At 41.6% G+C, this 18,229-nt stretch overlaps 1 protein-coding gene across 1 annotated transcript in view; it reads left to right on the top strand.

Moving 5' to 3' along the window:
• The window catches only part of tmtc2b (transmembrane O-mannosyltransferase targeting cadherins 2b), a 98,344-nt gene that overhangs the window by 48,779 nt on the left and 31,336 nt on the right, over window positions 1-18,229 (top strand). The window contains exon 2 of the mRNA XM_028033808.1: window positions 2,068-2,644. Coding sequence (XP_027889609.1) covers window positions 2,068-2,644 — 577 coding nt within the window. The remainder of the gene's footprint in view (window positions 1-2,067; window positions 2,645-18,229) is intronic.

The raw sequence follows: 18,229 nt of genomic DNA, 5'->3' as shown, positions 1-18,229 counted from the left end.
AGGAGAGACACTGCTACAGACGTTATAGCAGACAATGTAGCAGAAGAGAACAAGAGGAGTTTAATGAACAATTTAATTTTCTTCTTGACAAAGGATCATATTTTAAAAATCGATTTATATAGATTTAATTTAAAAACTGTCCTTCAGATCATGGCTGTCTTATTTCATGCATTCATACCTTTAAATGTGTTTAACTTCACTTCTCTTTCCTATGATTCAATTTTTGTCCCACATAATAAAAATGTGATGAATTGCATGAGGAGAACCCCACACACACACACACACACTCACGCCTCCACCTTTTCTCCACCCATTTCTCCTTGAGCTAATTACGTGTGTAAATTGTGACTACCACAGGGAGATTACAACCTTGTTCGCTCGGTTTGTTATCACTTGTCATGTGTCATTTATCAAACTTGTAATTACAACACCTCCGCTCGGCTTTTGCTGCAGCTTCTTTCTCACAGGGGGGCTCATTAAGCAAATTGTAGCCATCATTGTCTGAAAGGAGAGCATGATGGGCGTGCTGCTCTGTAGGAGGAGCAGGAAACGTTGGACAAGGCCTCGCCGTCTCTGTAAGGACTCCTGGAGAGACACACACCCTCCCTGACCCCTGACCCCTGCTGGTGGTCCCAGCAGCCATTCACACACACAGCTTGTGGCTGATGAAGCAGCATTGGGTTAAGTCACGCAGGCTCATCCCACACAAAGGGCTGGTCCAATTGTTCCTTTTGGCGAATGCTGCTGCCTACAAGGAGAAACCTAATGTCCACATGTGTTGTCCTTAAATACCTTTAAACATGGATGTATCGAACTCTTTGCCCTTCTGGCCTGATCCTGGCAGCAGGAGCAAACAGTCTCCCGGAGCCATCCTCTTTCTAAACTCTTCCTCCTCCTGTAGTGTTTTTTTCCTGACCGTCGATGTCGAGCCGTTCTCCAGTTCTAAAGGCAGCAACTCTTAGAGCTGTGATGACTGTCCTGCTCAGATCTTTCATTCAAATACAGATTTATTTGATTCAGTTCAGCTAAGAAATACTTTAAATTTCCCAGAGGGACAGTAAATGCTCCCAATTAAATGTTGCAGCTCACATCATAAAAGTATCTACAGAGAGTTGTTGTGGATGATGATGCTAATCCAGTAACAGTCAGTTCTGCAACATATCTGAAGAGGCCCCTGACTGAAGACCATTTCTGTGTGACACTCTGAAGATTAATATTCCTAATTATCAATTGTTAGCTAGCCCTGCTAATCCACCTCTTTAGCTCTCTGTCTGGCTGTAGAGAACTACGGCTCCATGAATCCCAGAATCAGTTTTCTCTCTTGTGCTTTTGTGAATTCAGAAGTCTTTGGTTGTTGGAGCAAACTAGCTGTTTTAAATTTGGTCCATCCAGTAAATCCAGCTGCTCAGTAAAATGTGAAGTTGGCCAGTAACCAGACGGCTCTTCGCTCCTTTTCTGTTCTCACAGCAGGTCTTGATGCTCAATTAAAATTTGTTTTGCTGAAATAAATTCTTTTCCCGTTTGTCCATTCTAATGATTAAATGAATCAGACTTCTTTGTGACTCAGTATACTGTTGGTCCAGTTTGTGATGTGTTCACTGACTCAGACTGCTTTCATTACTTCATTATCATCATCTGCAAACATTGTTTAGATTTACAGTCTGGCTTCTCCTGGAGCAGAGTTCTGCTGCACGTCTCACATCAACCACGTAGAAGTCGGATAAAATGCAACATGACCTTCACACTGCAGACGCTTTGAATACTATCAGGAACGATTTGGCTCCATGTGACACAAATTGGATTTTTTGGTGGTGAAAAGATCAGAATTGTTCCATTCAGACTAAATGAAAAGTCAGATTTGGTCTCATCCTCCTGCTGTTCCAATTCGCCTTCATTTCTGGTTTGGGGTAGCCATGTGATCACGTTTTCTGACTGTTATTGGAAACAAAAATGAAATATTGTGTTTTCTGCTTGTAAAATGCAGAGGATCATATTTATGGACTGTGTTTTGCTCATTTAGCCACTGGTTTGTCTTAAATCAACGTTTTTCTGTTTTTCTCTTCCCAGCCGAGCCATTAAGACCAATCAGGACCTGCTTCCGGAGACGCCCTGGTCCAACATCTTTTACGATGACTTCTGGGGAACCTTGCTGACCCACAGCGGCAGCCACAAGTCCTACCGGCCCCTCTGCACCCTGTCCTTCCGCCTGAACTACGCGGTGGGCGGCCTGGAGCCCTGGGGCTACCACGCCGTCAACGTGGCGCTGCACGGCGCCGTGACCGTCCTGTTCACCTCTCTGGCCCGCCTGCTGCTGGGCGGGGGGCCGTGGAGCCTGCTGGCCGGCCTGCTGTTCGCCTCCCACCCAGTCCACACCGAGGCGGTGGCGGGCGTGGTGGGGCGGGCCGACGAAGGCGCCGCCCTGTTCTTCCTGCTGTCCTTGCTGTGTTACGTCCGACACTGCGGGCTGCGGGGCCACGCCGGGCCCTGGCGGCTTGCAGCGTGGCTCCTGAGCAGCCTGGCCTGCGCCGCCTGCAGCATGCTGTGGAAGGAGCTGGGAGTCACAGTCCTGGCCGTAGCGGCTTTATACGACGTCTGCGTTTTCCACAGACTCAAACTGAGACAGACCATTCTGCTGCTTTACAAGGTAAAACTCTTTGCTTCTGCCTCAGAGGGAAGTTAGGTGGATCACACAGAGGTGTGTTTGCAGTGCTGGTTTGTTCTGAGTGTGTGAACAGCTGCGTCCTTCAGGGATCACTGAAACCAACCTGAACAAGCAGAACAGCGCTGATGGTTTACAGCTCTTCATTTGCTTCTGGTGGCTGATATGAGAGGAATATATTTATGTCTGGCATGCAAACAAACAAACAGCTTTTCATAATAAAAGCATGACAAAATTATATCTGAATCTTTTCGGCACTTTATCTGCAGGACAAAACGTGGTGATGATATTTAGTGATATTTATCTGGATATGGTTTCTATCCAGGTTCAGTTTCTGTTTCAATATTCATATTAATGCATGCAAAATATTGCCTTAATTACATCAGATTAATTAGAATCCAAACAAACAACACCACATGCAAAAATAACAGAACAGAAAGGCAATAAAATATTACAGGGTTGGGAAAAAGTATTTTAAGATATCAATATCAAAGGCCTCGTGTCTTTTGAGATGCTTATAAATTGATATTTGCCATAAAATATTCGCAAAAACATGAAGTTCCTAAAAGGCACCTGATGTTCTTTAAGTTTCCTCTTGAAGCAGAGATAGGTGGCGCGCTCTCTAACAGGTGATGTATTGCAGCTCTATATCCTGTACCTGATAAAACATTCTGTGAAAATGAATGTTTTCTGAAGCTCACAGTCTGCCCTGGAGCTCCACCGCGTCCCATTTATACAGCTTTGCTTTTTAAAAAAATCCTCAAAACAAGACCTGATGGATTATTAACGACACTTTCTCAGTTAGCAACATAATGATGTAAAAATCCTATTTGCATTTATGTTTAAAAGTGTAAATATGCCTGAGGAAAACCAGAAAATAATGCAAATCAGGTTCACACTACGACTGAATCTTCAAATCATGGCTCCACCTCCGGCCTGTTGGGCCACATTATTGTCTCTTATTGTATTTTAAAAACTTCCCCTTAAAATGTTTCTTACTAAATTATTAAAAATGTTTTATTATCCAGCACCAGATGTGACAACAAGACTTCAAACTTGAGTCAGCGTTCAGTCGTAAATATGAAAACTTTAGATTTGTTAGTAAAGTCTTTCTTTGACTTGAGAGTCAAATATTTACAATATTTAGAAAATATTCTAAAAATGTGTGTTAAATGATTGTAAATATTTCTCACTGTGGCCTTAGAAGAACATTTTAAAGATTTGCATTATTAAAATCATTCAGCAGATCTCAGAATATGAAGGATAACATGCAAAATAGCTGAAACTGAAGTGTGTCTGTTTTTAATGGTTGGTGCATATTTTAGATATATGTGTTGTAGAAGCTGCTCTTTGCACGAAGCTTGTGGCTTTTCCTGTGTGTGTGTGTGTGTGGGTGTGTGTGTGTGGGTGTGTGTGTGTGTGTGTGTGTGTGTGTGTGTGTGGCTTCATGCTTTCACCACATGTTCAACAAAAGAAAGGAAAGAAAAGAAAGCAATATTCTTGTGAACTAGCTGAAATAACAAAATGTGATGGCCGTTTTATAACTCCTTGTTGCCGTAGCGCCCGGTCTGTACAGAAGGCCTTTTCCCCATAAGCACCTGTCAGAAGCATTTTCCATTTTCTGCCTGTTTGTTGGGCCGTCCACATTTCCCCCCAACATATCAGATCCAACAAGATGGCTGCCCAGGCTGCTCTAAATCAGCCAATGGGAGCGAGCGCTGCTGAGGTTGGGAAAGGCTGAGAACAGAGCTGCACAATATCAGGAAAACAATCGCGATTAATCGATTATTGAAATAAAAAAAAACTAACTTAGCAATTGATTAATCATTTATTCGAATATACAAACTCTAAAAATGACCATTTGCTGAAAGAACGGGCCAGTAATTCAACCAAAACTGTACAAAAAATCTATATTTTTTACATTTAAGATGAAAAACCTTAATATTTCATTTCTTAATCTAGATATTCCTCATTATTTTTTTGTATTTGCTCACTCGTGTTGCAACTCCTGAACTCTTTTGTCGTAATTTTGTAGATGTTTAACTAAAATGTTAAAAACTCAGTAGTTCATATCTTTAAAGTCGTATTTATGGTAGACGGTGATGATTGGTTATGACATCAACAAAGTTCACCAAGATTAGATCTCAAATGAAAGGGTGAACAAAATTACACCAAATCAGTCTGTTCTACTCAGACAAAACGTGAATTATGATCATCAGTTCTGCAAACACTGCTGCTCTCTTCCATAAAGGGGGAGATGACACACTGTGTGAGTTGTCCTTTCATTTTGGAGATCTTCCTCCTCCAATGGGAGAGAAAGTAGTTAAAGCAGAACATTTCTAAAGTTACAATGTGACGCAGTTTGGTTCCAGTAACCTGACGTTTAGAAAACCTCCATCAGACGCAGTCGTGCTAACTTCCTGTTCCGGTGAGCGAAGCAGAGAAACGCTGGTCACCTGGAGGAGTGTTTCTGAACCAAACGGCTGATGATCCGTCACTGCTGCACATTCAGAGCGTTTTGCTTTCTGCCTGTCGGTGTGACGCCTGGCAGCCGATGAAGAGGAGCTGCTCTTCTGGAATCTAACTAGCTTCACTTAGTTAATTGTTTGATTAAAAAAATATATTTGCATCAGGCAACGAGATACGCCTGGAGAACTTTGAGTAGATTTATCCTTTAAATGGTAATGTCAGGTCCTAAAGTATGAAAACATCCACATTATGCCTTGAAAAGTGGAGAAAAGAGTGTCATTATGTTGTTTACTCAGACAGACCTTTACTATTTTGATTCCCTCCAGTTTGCAGCTTATTAACCCCGTCATGGCCGCTTGCTGCTGCGAACTCAGGCAGAGAGTTGATGGAGTTCAAATGTAACATATTGATGCCATAATCATGCTTAATGTGGAAAACAGGCTCTTTATGAGGCTCTTTCCTGCACAGCGTTAGTTAATAGGCTCGTTTTCTGTGCAAGACACTGAAAGTCGATTAGAGTTCCTAATTTAGCTGAGGAACAAATGCAGTCAGATGGTGTTTAGCAGATACAGAGCTCTGTTCTGCATCTCTACTAGGCAGTAAAATGAATGTTAAACATGTGGAAATGACCCTGAAATGAAAGAGCTGTGATAGGAAAACAATTCCTGTTCGGCAGGCGGTCCAGTGTAAACGCCTCCAGGAAAACTCCGCTCTGTGCATCGCCTCTTTTTTCTGGAGTTTAGCATCCACTGTTCCTTTGTCTAAAGTCACATTTTTAACTGGGAGAGGAATATGTTTGTGATTTCTGGAGCGTTGAACATCAGCCGGAGAACTGAGGGGCCGACGCTTCCAACACGACCGCAGTGAAACTTCTGAAAACGCTTTACTGAAACGAAACGCTCTGAAACCGTAAACTGGAGGAAGCAGATTTATCTTGTTGATGTCATGTCAGCTCCTTGCATCCATCCATTCCTGGAAAGGCTTCCATGGAAACTCCAAATATTCCTCTGTAATCATCAAAGTACACAGCAGAAAAATAATTCCCAGATCTGGGACGAGACGCAGCTGGCTCTGAGAGGAAGTCAGGCTGCATCTTTTCTCACCTCCTGTTTTCTGTTTGCACTTCTCCCGTTAGTTCAAGGTCACTGCTTAGGGTATCTGTGTGTGTGTGTGTGTGTGTGTGTGTGTGTGTGTGTGTGTGTGTGTGTGTGTGTGTGTGTGTGTGTGGGTGTGTGTGGGATGCAGCTGATGGAGTTTACGTAGGTGAAGAGCTCAGGTGTTTCAGAGCGGGTCGTGCCAGAGAGTCCAGACCTCAGGAACGCTGGAGAGTCTGAGAGCCGACGGAGTTCCAGATGTGAGATGTTGCAGTTTCTCTGCAATATATTTTCATTCCATGGTTGTTAATCAACGGTGTCCAAAGTGTGGCTGGGGGGCTGAATGTGGCCCTCTGGATGATTTTGTGTGGCAGAGATGATCTGTAAGCAGAGGCGATGGTCAACCTTTTTTATTTCTTTTAGATCAACAAATTTTATAGACCGACTATACCATAAAATTACAAAAAAGTTTGGTGCAACACAAGTTTCTTATTCTTTGTTATACATTTGTTGCTATTTTGTAATATTATATTACCACAAACATCCAGAAACTCTCTCAGATTTGGGCTGAGAAAACAATCACTCCCTAAAAAAATCAGCAAACTATTTTGTTTGCTTCAACAAAACCGTGCATCGTTTCAGCAGATAAAATAGTAAATATCATGAATTTTTGTGTTCAATAATAATAAACAGCCTGCAGTATCTTCCTAGAAGCCCAGAACAAATAACAACCAGCGCTAAAACACAGTTTCTGTGTTTTAGAAGCGGTAAAGGGAAACCCAGCCAGGCCGGGCGTTTTCCCTGCGGCTCCACAGATGCTCCTCTGTGCTCTAATGGTTCCTGTCACTGCGTGATAGATTGTGCCCGGTGGGCTCGGCTCGCGCCCCCTGCCCTCACCCACCTGCCTCTCTCCTGGGATGCTGACTGTGTGGAAGACGCCTGCATGGTGTCAACCTGCTGAGTCTGGGTGGATCATGCAGGACAGCAGTTCACCGTCTGGAGGAACTTTATAAAAAACGACTCAATTTAAATCACACATCATTCCAGTTGATCCTAGTTATCAATCAGTTCATTAAGTTCATTTTATTATTCAAATTAGTTTAAAATGTTTCTGAGGAAACCCAGCAGAGCATCGAGTCGTTGACTTACAGCATTCACTCCTCCTGACCAGCAGGGGGCGACAGCAGACGATCAATATCGCTTACAGCAATCCCTCATACAGAGCATGCATGTGGCGACAGTAGAGAGGAAAAGCTTTCCTTTAACAGGAAGAAACCTCCTGCAGAACCAGAACCGGGCTCAGTACCAGAATCAGAGCCGGGCTCAGTACCAGGACCAGAACCGGGCTCAGAACCAGAACCGGGCTCAGTACCAGGACCAGAACCGGGCTCAGTACCAGGACCAGAACAGGGCTCAGTACCAGAACCAGAACCGGGCTCAGTACCAGGACCAGAGCCGGGCTCAGTACCAGGACCAGAACCGGGCTCAGTACCAGAACCAGAACCGGGCTCAGTACCAGGACCAGAGCTGGACTCAGTACCAGGACCAGAACCGGGCTCAGTACCAGGACCAAAGCCGGGCTCAGTACCAGAACCAGAACCGGGCTCAGTACCAGGACCAGAACCGGGCTCAGTACCAGGACCAGTCTGCTGAGAAGACGGAGCTGAGACAAAAACAGAAACAGAAGAACTGAGAACTATTGATGTGAAAAGTATAAATTTAGCAGCAGGAGAGTGAGAGCGATTTGGTGTTGGCAGCATTATGCCAGCTGATGCCGTCCTCCAGGAAGGAACCACAGCCAAACAGAACCGGGTCAGTACTTGGTCTGGCATTAAAATCTTGATGACATCTTCAGAGGAAGATTTTTGTTGCTCCATGTTGGTTCATCATGTTGCAGCTTTTCTTACCCAGCAGTGACACTGAGGCAAAAACATGAATGTAGATTTTATCACAAGATGAAGGAAATCTGCTGATTATTGGTTCTGTTTTCCTTTTTTGTGTTGAAAGATGCTGAAAAGGAAATCACTGATGTGGCCATTAGTTCACTAAGACAACCTGACTACAGCAGGAACGGTGTGCTGTTAGCTTCTATGACGCCTTTTTGCAATAAAATAGTCTTGAATCTCACCTTATGATAAACAATCTGTCTTTTTAATAACAAACACACAGGATGACATTCTCCGATGAGACGGTTCCAGCATTTCGTTTCTGCTCCGACACATTTTTCTTCCTGTGTGTTTTTCATTTCTTATTTAAATGATTTCTGAGCCTCTTCGTGTCACTTTGGATCTGCGGTTGCCTTCTCGCATTACATGCTCCGTTGGTATTCAGAGAGGAAGTGATGCATGAGCAGCCATGCGATGCTCTGAGGCTCTCAGCAGCCTGTGTGAAGAAGCACAGCTGATTTGTTTTGGGCCACTCTGATGCAGCCGAGTGTCGCTCTTTGGCAGCTTTTCCCTTCGTCTCAACGCTCACAGGACAACCTGATTGTTTTCTCTTCTTTCTTGTGCAGTTGCTGAGTTGCAGTTTTCTTCCTCAAACATTGGTTGGATTGCTCTGAGTGAAATGTGCGCTGGTCCACGCCCAGATCTAATTTCTGCTCTGTGACATGTTGGAATGATTATCACAGCGGTGAAGCTAAACCACACGGGACGGTCAGGAGTCATAAACACGGACGCAGACGGTGGAAAGATCCTCCTGGAGAGAGAATCTGCAAAAAAAACGTCTCAGAAGCAGCTTGTTGCGTCATCAAACATCGTACCTGTTAGCACGACATCCAGCCACGCTGGGGATGTATTATTTAGAAAAAAGTTGGAGTAATCACATTTAGTTTGTGTTTCGGCTTTCTGCTGCAGCTAAAGGAGATAACGGTGCTTTCTTTCTCTGCTTCCACATCTGGAAAATCTTCTCTCGGTCGTCAGACTCAGTGGTAATCTTTGGACACACCGGTTCAGCATAATAAGTGACTTATTATGCCCTTGTGTGAATTTGAGTCTGCGTTTGCAGACTTGGAGAAACTTGGGTGGTGTGCCCAGAATACTCCCACAGCATTAAAGGTTTCTTTCATCTCTCGTTCTGTTCCTGTCTTTCTTTTTCCCCGACCTGCTCTGTGTTTTCTTACTGGAGCTTTTTTTTCTCTGTGAACATCTTTGATTTACCGTCTAAACTGAAAACTGAGAATTAAAGCAATCCAGCGAGTCGTAAAAGGTTTCTGTGATACTGCAGTCACTTTTATGATGATGTTATCTTTTTATTAGCTTGTGCAGGAGCTAAAGGGAAGGTTGAATTATTTTCTTATCGTCACAAATGCCTCTTACTTTTCCACCTGGCACTGAGATTTTGTTTTGAGCAGTGGAGTGCGCTTATACAAATATTGTAGAAAAATCCTATTTAAAACTCAACATATTGAAGCAGTTAGTGAAAAAATTAAGCTTGCAAAACACGTATTTTAAAAGATTTCTGTCTCCACACTAGACCATGACGATGCGTCACACTGGGAATTCCACATCACTGATCCCAATAAATCTGAGCTATTCAGGAATAGAAATGCATCAAAAGCAACACACACACACACACACACACACACACAATTCACCAAATCTCCTCACTTTTCTCACATTTAAATGTTTTTCAATATATCAGCAAACTTGTCAAGATAAAAAACACAAGACAGTAGATTCATTTCTAAAAAATTTTGGAAAACAAATTTCTCTAGCAAACATTAGATTTTTAATTGGCACAGTAACTCTTCACATCCATCCAAGTGAGGATTTTCTTTGTTGATGTTCATAAGAAGGAAAATATCTGCTGACTTTTGTTTTTAAGCAGCTGATCTCAGGCTCTACTGGAGCAGATAGCTGGACTAGAATGCTACACAGGTCAGTGGAGTCAGCACATTTACTTATGAAAACATAAAAGAAAATTGAATTATTTATGTTTCCTATTAATAAATAAATGTTAGCAGGGTTTCTTTTGTAGTCTGGAAAAGTCTAGAATTTAATTTGATTTCCTTCCTTATCTTTATTATTTAATTTTTTTTTAACTTGAATAAAGTCATAGGATGATAACGAATAAATAACACCAAAATAAAGTAGTAATATTACGAGAATAAAGTCATAAAATATTAGTGGAAAAAAGTTGTAATATCACAAGAATAAACTGATATTATGAAATTTAAGTAATAATGATAGAGACCAATTACCATAATTTTGTATATTTATTTTACTAACATAATGACTTTGTTATGATAATGTTATTCCTGTTATGTTGATGAATGTTGCTTGGCGACGTGGCGGCAGCTGCAGGCTGCATCACATCTTCTCCATCTTGGTTCTGATTTTTCTGCAGCCACTGGAAGCCATCACATCTCACCAGCAGCCATCTTTGTGCTGCTGGCAGAGTTCCAGTCACGTTCACCTCTCACCAGTAACAACAGCAACAAATGCTGTGGTGTCAGTGAGGCCTGGTGGTCACCCTGTAACCTGAGCCACCAGGGAAGAGAAGACGGAGGAGGATTTCTCCGTCGGACGGTCCATCAGCTCCAGCTTGGACTCATTCATGCTGCAGGAACTCACCGCCTCCACAGAGTAATCTCTGGAATCCCTGCATGCACAGGACAAACTTTTTCTGTTGACTTCTCCCCTCCATCCTGTGCTTCACAAAGCCAGCCCGCAGCACTAACCTGCTTCATCTTCCTCCACCTCTTCCTCCTCCTCCGCCTTGAAGCTTGAATCAGCATCCTGTCACAGTAAATTTGCAGTCGTGGTCACACAGTCTACTTGACCCTCAGAGTACAAATAAATGGGGGAAATGAAAGGCCAGAAACGAGACACACTGGGTTTATTTTTCAAACCATTACTGTGGTTTCACTCAATAAATAACTCCTCTGAAACGTCAAGGGGTTTGTGTCAACGTTGGTTTTCCATTGTCATTAAGCTCTTATTGCTCTGTCTGTTTGACTGATTTGGTTTTCAGAATAATTTAACCCCATAATCCCTGAATGTACATTAAATTGTACAAAAAATGTTAGCACTTGTATTTTTGCAGTCAAACCTACATTTAAATAAATTTGAGCATTACACCTACTGGTAGTAGAAAGTCAGGTATGGTGCACACATACCTGAATTCACAGGCATGTAAATTCATTCATAAGGAATGAAGCAGTGCTCAAACTTAGTATGTTTTTTTGTTTTTTTTAACATGTGTTATGTCTGGTATAATTATTGTCTGAGTGCTTAGATGAAGCCCAACAAATTTACTCCGGGTTTATTTCAAATGTAATAAAGATGGAGATGGAAAAGAAAGGAATGTGGAAAAATGTTTGAAGGGGAAGAAAGAAGGAGATAAAAGTAGAGAGACAAAGAAGCTTGGAGAGAGCAAGTCTAGAATCTGCTTCTAGACCTGCAGAAAGAGAGAAAACAAAACTGAGGAACCATAGCAACAAACAACATATTCATATATAATAACTACAACACAGAGTTCATCCAACTCAACTTTCCTGCATCACCTCAGGTGTCCCCAGGGTTCTGTCCTGGTGCTTCTTTCCTTTCCTTTCTGACATCCTCCCCTTTGCCAATATTTTCCGTATATTTAGCATCCATTCTCATTGTTTGGAGGACGACACCCTGCTCTGCCGATCTGAAGGCTCACCTCAAACTTTCTCAAATCAAATTCTGACTAAACTAAATTTTTCCTCATTGGTACAAAATCCATAAGATCAAAGGTTGACAAATTCTCTCTCACAGTCGACAGCTCCGTCGTGTTTCCCTCCCTCTGCCTGAACCTGGACTCAAACTCACCTGTTCAGGCACCATGCTCACTTTAATGCCATGTTTCATCCATTGTTTGCACTGGGAGCAAATGAAGACAGATTTACAGTCTGTTTTGCATTTTTAAAGCTTTTCACTTGATTACTTTCTATATTTGACATTCTTGTAGCTTTGCAAGTCAGCAGAAACCTTTGGAAAACTTTTCTCCTCACCCCTCCAGCTCAGCAGGTAGAAGGTCAACTCTTACAACAGCAGCTTCTACTTTCGGACATATTTGCCAAACGTTTTGCTGCTCTTCCCCACATATTTCAAGCTCAGGTTTTACTAGCCTCTGAGAACTTGGCAAAGTGGAGAATTTTCCATTGATCATGAGATTTTATTCTCTTTTTTTCATGGGCTGCTCATATTTTTATCCTGCATACCTGTAGCAAACATTTTACATTCAACCAGACGTTCGTTTTTTTTCTCTCCACTGAGAGAAAAAAAACAGAATCGTTGCTCTTTTTCTTGTCAGTTCTACATCAGAAACCAGATGTTTACATACACAGTATCAAAAGATTCATGATATTTTTATTTCTCATCAGAGTCAGGGACAGTAATCTGGATTTTTGGAGACATGTCCCTTGGTCTGATAAAATTAAAACTAAAGTTTTTGCTCATAATGATCATCTTTAGATTTAGAGGCAAAAAAGAGAGAAGCTTGCCAGCCTGAAAATGTTTTCCCATCATGATGTGATTGTGTTTTGCTACAAGAGGGACTGGTGCGCGTCACAAACAAGCATGGACTTAAATGACTCTTCCAAACAGTTTCAGTGTCTCCAAGACGACCGAGTCCATGTTTTGATTCTCTCTGCATGGAGGAACGAACAAAAATTCCAGCAAACACTTGGCAACTCTTGACAATGAGGGAAATTTTTTCTTATTATTTTAGCTTCACCAAACAGAAATATGTTTGCAAATCCCAATTGACCTAAAACCAGAAAAGCTTAGCCTGAATAAATGTTAAAATAGGAAAAAAAGTTAGTTTTTTCATACAGTTTACAGTCCATTAGAGGGAGGCCCCTGGTGACCCCTAAGTTAAAATCCCTTTGCTTAAACTTTAAGAGAGCAACTTTTACAGCATCACTCTGCGTCGTCCACAGAGTGTTTTAGGGTCGGAGGCTCAGTGAAGCGAAGCGGGAAGCTGGAATGTTGAGTGAAGGTTTTGAAAGAAATGAATCCCACGTTGGTCCAGTGATTATGGTTAATAAAATCTGACCAAGACAGCATAATCTGGCTTGTTTTACAACATCTCGGTTGGAAAGTTTCTTACTCAGATGTATTTGCTTTAGTCATTTGGGTGTAGGCTCTTCTGTTTTTTCCACTGTAGACCTTCAGACATCAGGGCAGCAGTAAAAAAACAACATTTACCAGTCAATTAAATAATTGGTTTTATTTCCAATAAATCTCTGGTGATTATTGGCTCTTTTCCAGTGATTTTCTCTTTCAGACTCGGCTGTTTGTGGACCAGCCAGATGAACTGACTGGACGGTTTCTGACTGGTTCACATGAGTTAAAAGTTTGGTCCTGAGCAGATCAAGAGGAGGTTTCTGAGGTTTCACCTCGTGACCTAAACTCAGCTTTGTATCCTAAACTGATCCATGTAGTTTCTCTGTTTCAACTGTAAATATTTGAGTTGAATTTTGGATAATTTTCTGTGGAATTTGTTCTACATTGTGCTTTCAATAGATTCTGAAAGATTTGTTCACTTTGAATATTTCAAATGTCTAAGTTGGCTTAAACACTTAAGCCAACTAAATGCACCCAGTTTAGTCTTGTGAGCTTGGTCATCCATTGATAAAGGAGAAAAGTGCTGCTCTCTGGTCATCGTGGCAACAAAATTCCACTTGGTTGAACCTGAAATTTCAGTCGGTAAAAGTTTGAGAGCCCTGTGTGATTCCATCAAGTCTGTGGGCTGTGATGGTGATGGTAGCATCAGCTAACGTAGAAACACTGAGAGTACTTTCTTTTTCTGTATGAAATTTGTAGGAAAATGTCACCAGACATAGCCAATGCCAACAGTCAACACTGATACTGATGTTGCATGTGTTGCAGTGATGCTTAGATAATTTACTTTTAAAAATAACATATTCACAATGAAACACTGTGCTTGCAAAATCTGGCTTAAACTAATTTAATGGAAGTTTAACCAGTGCCCAAGTTTTATTTGTGGCATTATAAAAACCAGAAAAAGGTCACATTGTTGAACCTGTTTAACTGTGAATTCAAAGCAGTTGAATAGAAATACTCTATATCATTCCTTACAACCAAAAACTGCTTTTTACTGCAGTCATTAAATACTGAGGGAGAAGTGGAAGAGACAAAGGAACCAGATGAGCTAATTGGAGGTGAGTGGGTGCAGCTGGAGAAGGGAGCAGGCAGAGGAAAATAGATGTGAAGCAGATGAGAAATATTCTGGTAAACGGAGGTGGGCACATCTCCACTAATCTGCTAAAAGTGGAGCTAGCTTTCCATCTAGTGCTTTTGCTAACTTTTAACACACTTGGCTTCCCCCTAGTGCATTTTTCTAAATCAATTATAAATTGCTAAATTTCTCTGCTGTTTTCAGTTTCAGTTCAATAAAGTTCAACATCTTTATTGAAGTTTTGATGTCAATTGGAAAGAATTCTTCTAGCAGTTAAGCGTTTATATTCATGCTCTTATTTTTAAGAGTGTGAAGAGCCTTTAAGCAGCAGTTCGTTTCCTCTCTTCACGTTCTCTCTTTTTTCTCCCATAACTTAATTTAAAACAAGAAACATACCAGATCAAAATAAAACTCTGCTGGTAGAGAATAACATATAAGCATAACTACAATATATATGGGCGCTATAAAACATGTAAATTATAATGTCAGAACTAAATTGGTGCTCAAGGATTATAGTCTTTCAAAGACAGATATAATTTGATAGGCATAAGCATTTAAATTTGATTTGTAGGACTCTATATGGAGATTCTATATAATTGAAGACAATTAAATATGGAAATTAGGTTTTTGTTGCAGATGCTGCTATGAATAAAGTATCATTTTCTTCCAGAATATTCCTGTGTGACATTCTGTACCCAGAATGCCTTGCTGTAGGTCCACAGTAAACAGTTAAAAATCTACTGATATCCTGTGTGCTTTCCGACACATGGTAGGTATCATTATTACCAAAGTTAGCATTTTAGCATGAGCTAAATGCCAAGTTAGTACAGTGTTTTACTATTAGCTCAAAACAATGTTGGTATAGCGCTTTAGCATTAGCTAAATGCTATGCTCGTATAGCGCTTTACCGACGGCAGAACTAATGTTTATGATTAGTGCTTTAGGGTTAGAGCTGCTAACCTTTTAGTTAGCCGTCCCCAGTACTGTCCAGATAGTTCCAGAATCTGTGGTGTGTTGGACTGAAGCAGTGCAGCTGATAAAACTCCTCAGGTCCTGCGGGACGTTCGTGTTTCAACAACTCAGAGATGTTATGGCATCACAAATTGGACCAACAAGCTATTTTGCAGGTGATGATAATGTCCTGATGCGCGTACAGGCATATCTGGAATATTAATGACGTTTGTCAGAAATGCTATCCAGAACAAACTGTAAAATCTTATTAATGAGCGATTTTTTTATGTGCCAGCTGCTGGTAATCCTAAACACATGTTGGGAAATTAATAATTAGACTCTTATCTTGTTCAGCTTTTCCAGCCAAAGGTACTTTTCTGTGTTGGAGGATCACACCAGCTGTGTCTGATAAGGATGAGAGATGGATGGAGAAGTTTCAGTTTGGGCTAGATTGGCTGTTCCAGCGGTTAGGGAGAAAGGACAAAAGCAGACTTCATATCCATCCATCACCTCCTCAGAAAGATTTATGCAGAGGTGGAGGGAATGTGGCGTGCTTACTAAACCTGAGCTTCCTTTGTGTTTATGTGTCCCTTCGTCTGAAGGCTTTGAAGGTGGTAATGCTGTTTGATTGGTTCCCTGAGCTCATTTTCACTTCCATTACAAGTCTATCAGTGGAAGGCAGGATCTTGATGAAAGAGCCTCTGTAGACAATTGATCTCAGTAATGATGAAGAGGAGGGGAAAGGTCAGACGTGCCATTTCTTTCTCAGGATTCCTGCTCAGGTGCTCACTGGAGTGTGAGCCAGACATGGCTTTGCACTTTGATGGGCTTGTTAGATGTGTTGTGTGATGGATTGCTCTTAGGAGACTCTTGAAAACCTGCTACATGTGTGGTGCACAGCACAGTGGCCAATTATCTTTAAAAAAAACTGTGCATGTTCTCTAAAATGTTTTCTAAACTAATTACATTTCCACTTTGCTGCAACCTTTGCTCAGAACAAACAAGGTGCTGTTGGAAAAAACACAGCCACAGCTAAAAGAGGCGGGAACGCGCTCAAAGCAGGGTTTCCCTTAATTAGCCTGTTTTGCATTTCTCCAAGGATTTTTCGTCCGCATGCCAAATAAAGCTTAAATTGTATCAGTTTAGAACTGAATGTGCTGGAAGCATAGAAGAGAAGAAAAAAGTGTGTTCTCAACCTCCCTGGGGTTTCGCTAAACCACTTATTTCAGGCTAAACTGGATTATTGACAAAAGACACAAAGCTGGACGTCTTGAGTTTTCATGCATAATGGGGGCTGAAGCTCCAGGCTGGTGGTTCAACTGATGGAAATTTAACTGGAAGATGCACAAGATTATTTATTCATGAGAAAATACACGTCTTGATTGTGTTGCCTCTGTAGTTTGTGCCTCATTACACTCCTGGAACAATGCAGGCAGTCTATTTTTTGCTGTCACCTTTTATTTTTCTTAGGAAGTCGGAGCGTTTGGTGATTTAAGCCTTGAGCAGCAGCACTGAGGTCACAGCTACGGACTGAAGTGCAATCACAGGGTTGTTTTATGTTTTCACTGAAGCCCAGAAATGTTCTTTTGCACAAAGAAAACCCAAACGTTGAAATGCAGAAGAAGAATTTTAAGCAAAACGTGACATATGGATGCAGTTAAGATGGCAGCGTTTGAGTGTGTGCAGAGTCTGGGAAGAGTGGGGATGACATATCTGTTCATCGCTGAGCCAAGTTGGAGTGAGCATGTTCTGGGGTGATTCCAGTGGATCACCAGTGGATCCCAAACAGGCAAACACGCTTAATTCAAATAAAAACGCTGGTTATGGCTTCTCTCATGGTTCTCATCACAGCGGCAGCTGAACAGACCTGCAGAAATGAGTCACAAACTCAACAGAGATCAGGGTGTTGTGTGATTCATGCTTGGTTTTAGAGAAACGTTCTCCAGACTGACTGGATTCCCCACAGTGGGGTTTCCTGTAAGCTGCTGTTTGGAGCTGCCAGAGGTCCTGAGATCCAGGTGAAAATCTCAGTAAATCTGAGGTGCAGCAGGACCTGGCGTCCAACGCCGTCCCATAAGCATCTTTGGTGAACTCTGACCAGCTTCAGGTCACGGCGTTCTGCCGATCGGCTCCAAGCTGCACAGACTCTCTGGTTTTCAACGTGTTTTCAAACGAACCGTTTAGATTTCATTTTAATTCTGAAACTTGACGTTTCAGGACATTTGTTTCTCCAGTTTTATTTTAATTATGCATCAACATTTCATCCTTCCTGTTTCTAAGACAGTTTTATTGTCTTTTTTTCTTATTTTGTAACATTCAAATAATATTTGACTAAACCTGGAGTTTCCGTGTGAAATTCAGCAAAAACCAGATTTTTCTTTACTGACTTTGAACAAGCAGTTCATTTATTTACTCACTTCTGTTAACATATTGATTATTAAAATTTTCCACTGAATTCTTAGTTTTTTCTGAGAAGAAATCAATGTGAAATGCTCATCTGGATTGAAACTATGACCTTCTGTTGCTAAGCAACGCGACAGCTTCCTTGCCCGTCTGCATGAAACCCAGAATCACTCAGGGTCGTTTTCAGTCCTGACCTTTTTTCTGTGTGATGTTTGTCATATTTCCATAAATCGTCATAGATACATTGGGCTCCAGCTCCAGAGATTTATCTTTCCGGTTCAGAAGTTGCAGAAACAGGCGGTTGGTTCAGGCTGTTGTCATGGCGTTTTCCGGATGTTTCTGGACTCGTTTCCTTCCAGGCATCAGATCCCGGCGCTGTCAGCGATCATTAGCAGACAGAAGCTGCATTCAAAGGTTAATGATGCCCCTTTTTACAGACTCAGTTTGTAAATGACAAAGCAATCAATAGTACAGCCCTGAA

This window comes from Xiphophorus couchianus, chromosome 2, assembly GCF_001444195.1.
Source record: "Xiphophorus couchianus chromosome 2, X_couchianus-1.0, whole genome shotgun sequence".
Lineage (NCBI taxonomy): Eukaryota > Metazoa > Chordata > Actinopteri > Cyprinodontiformes > Poeciliidae > Xiphophorus > Xiphophorus couchianus.
Note: the sequence above shows the minus strand (reverse complement) of the source record. Positions and strands in the feature narration are given on the sequence as shown.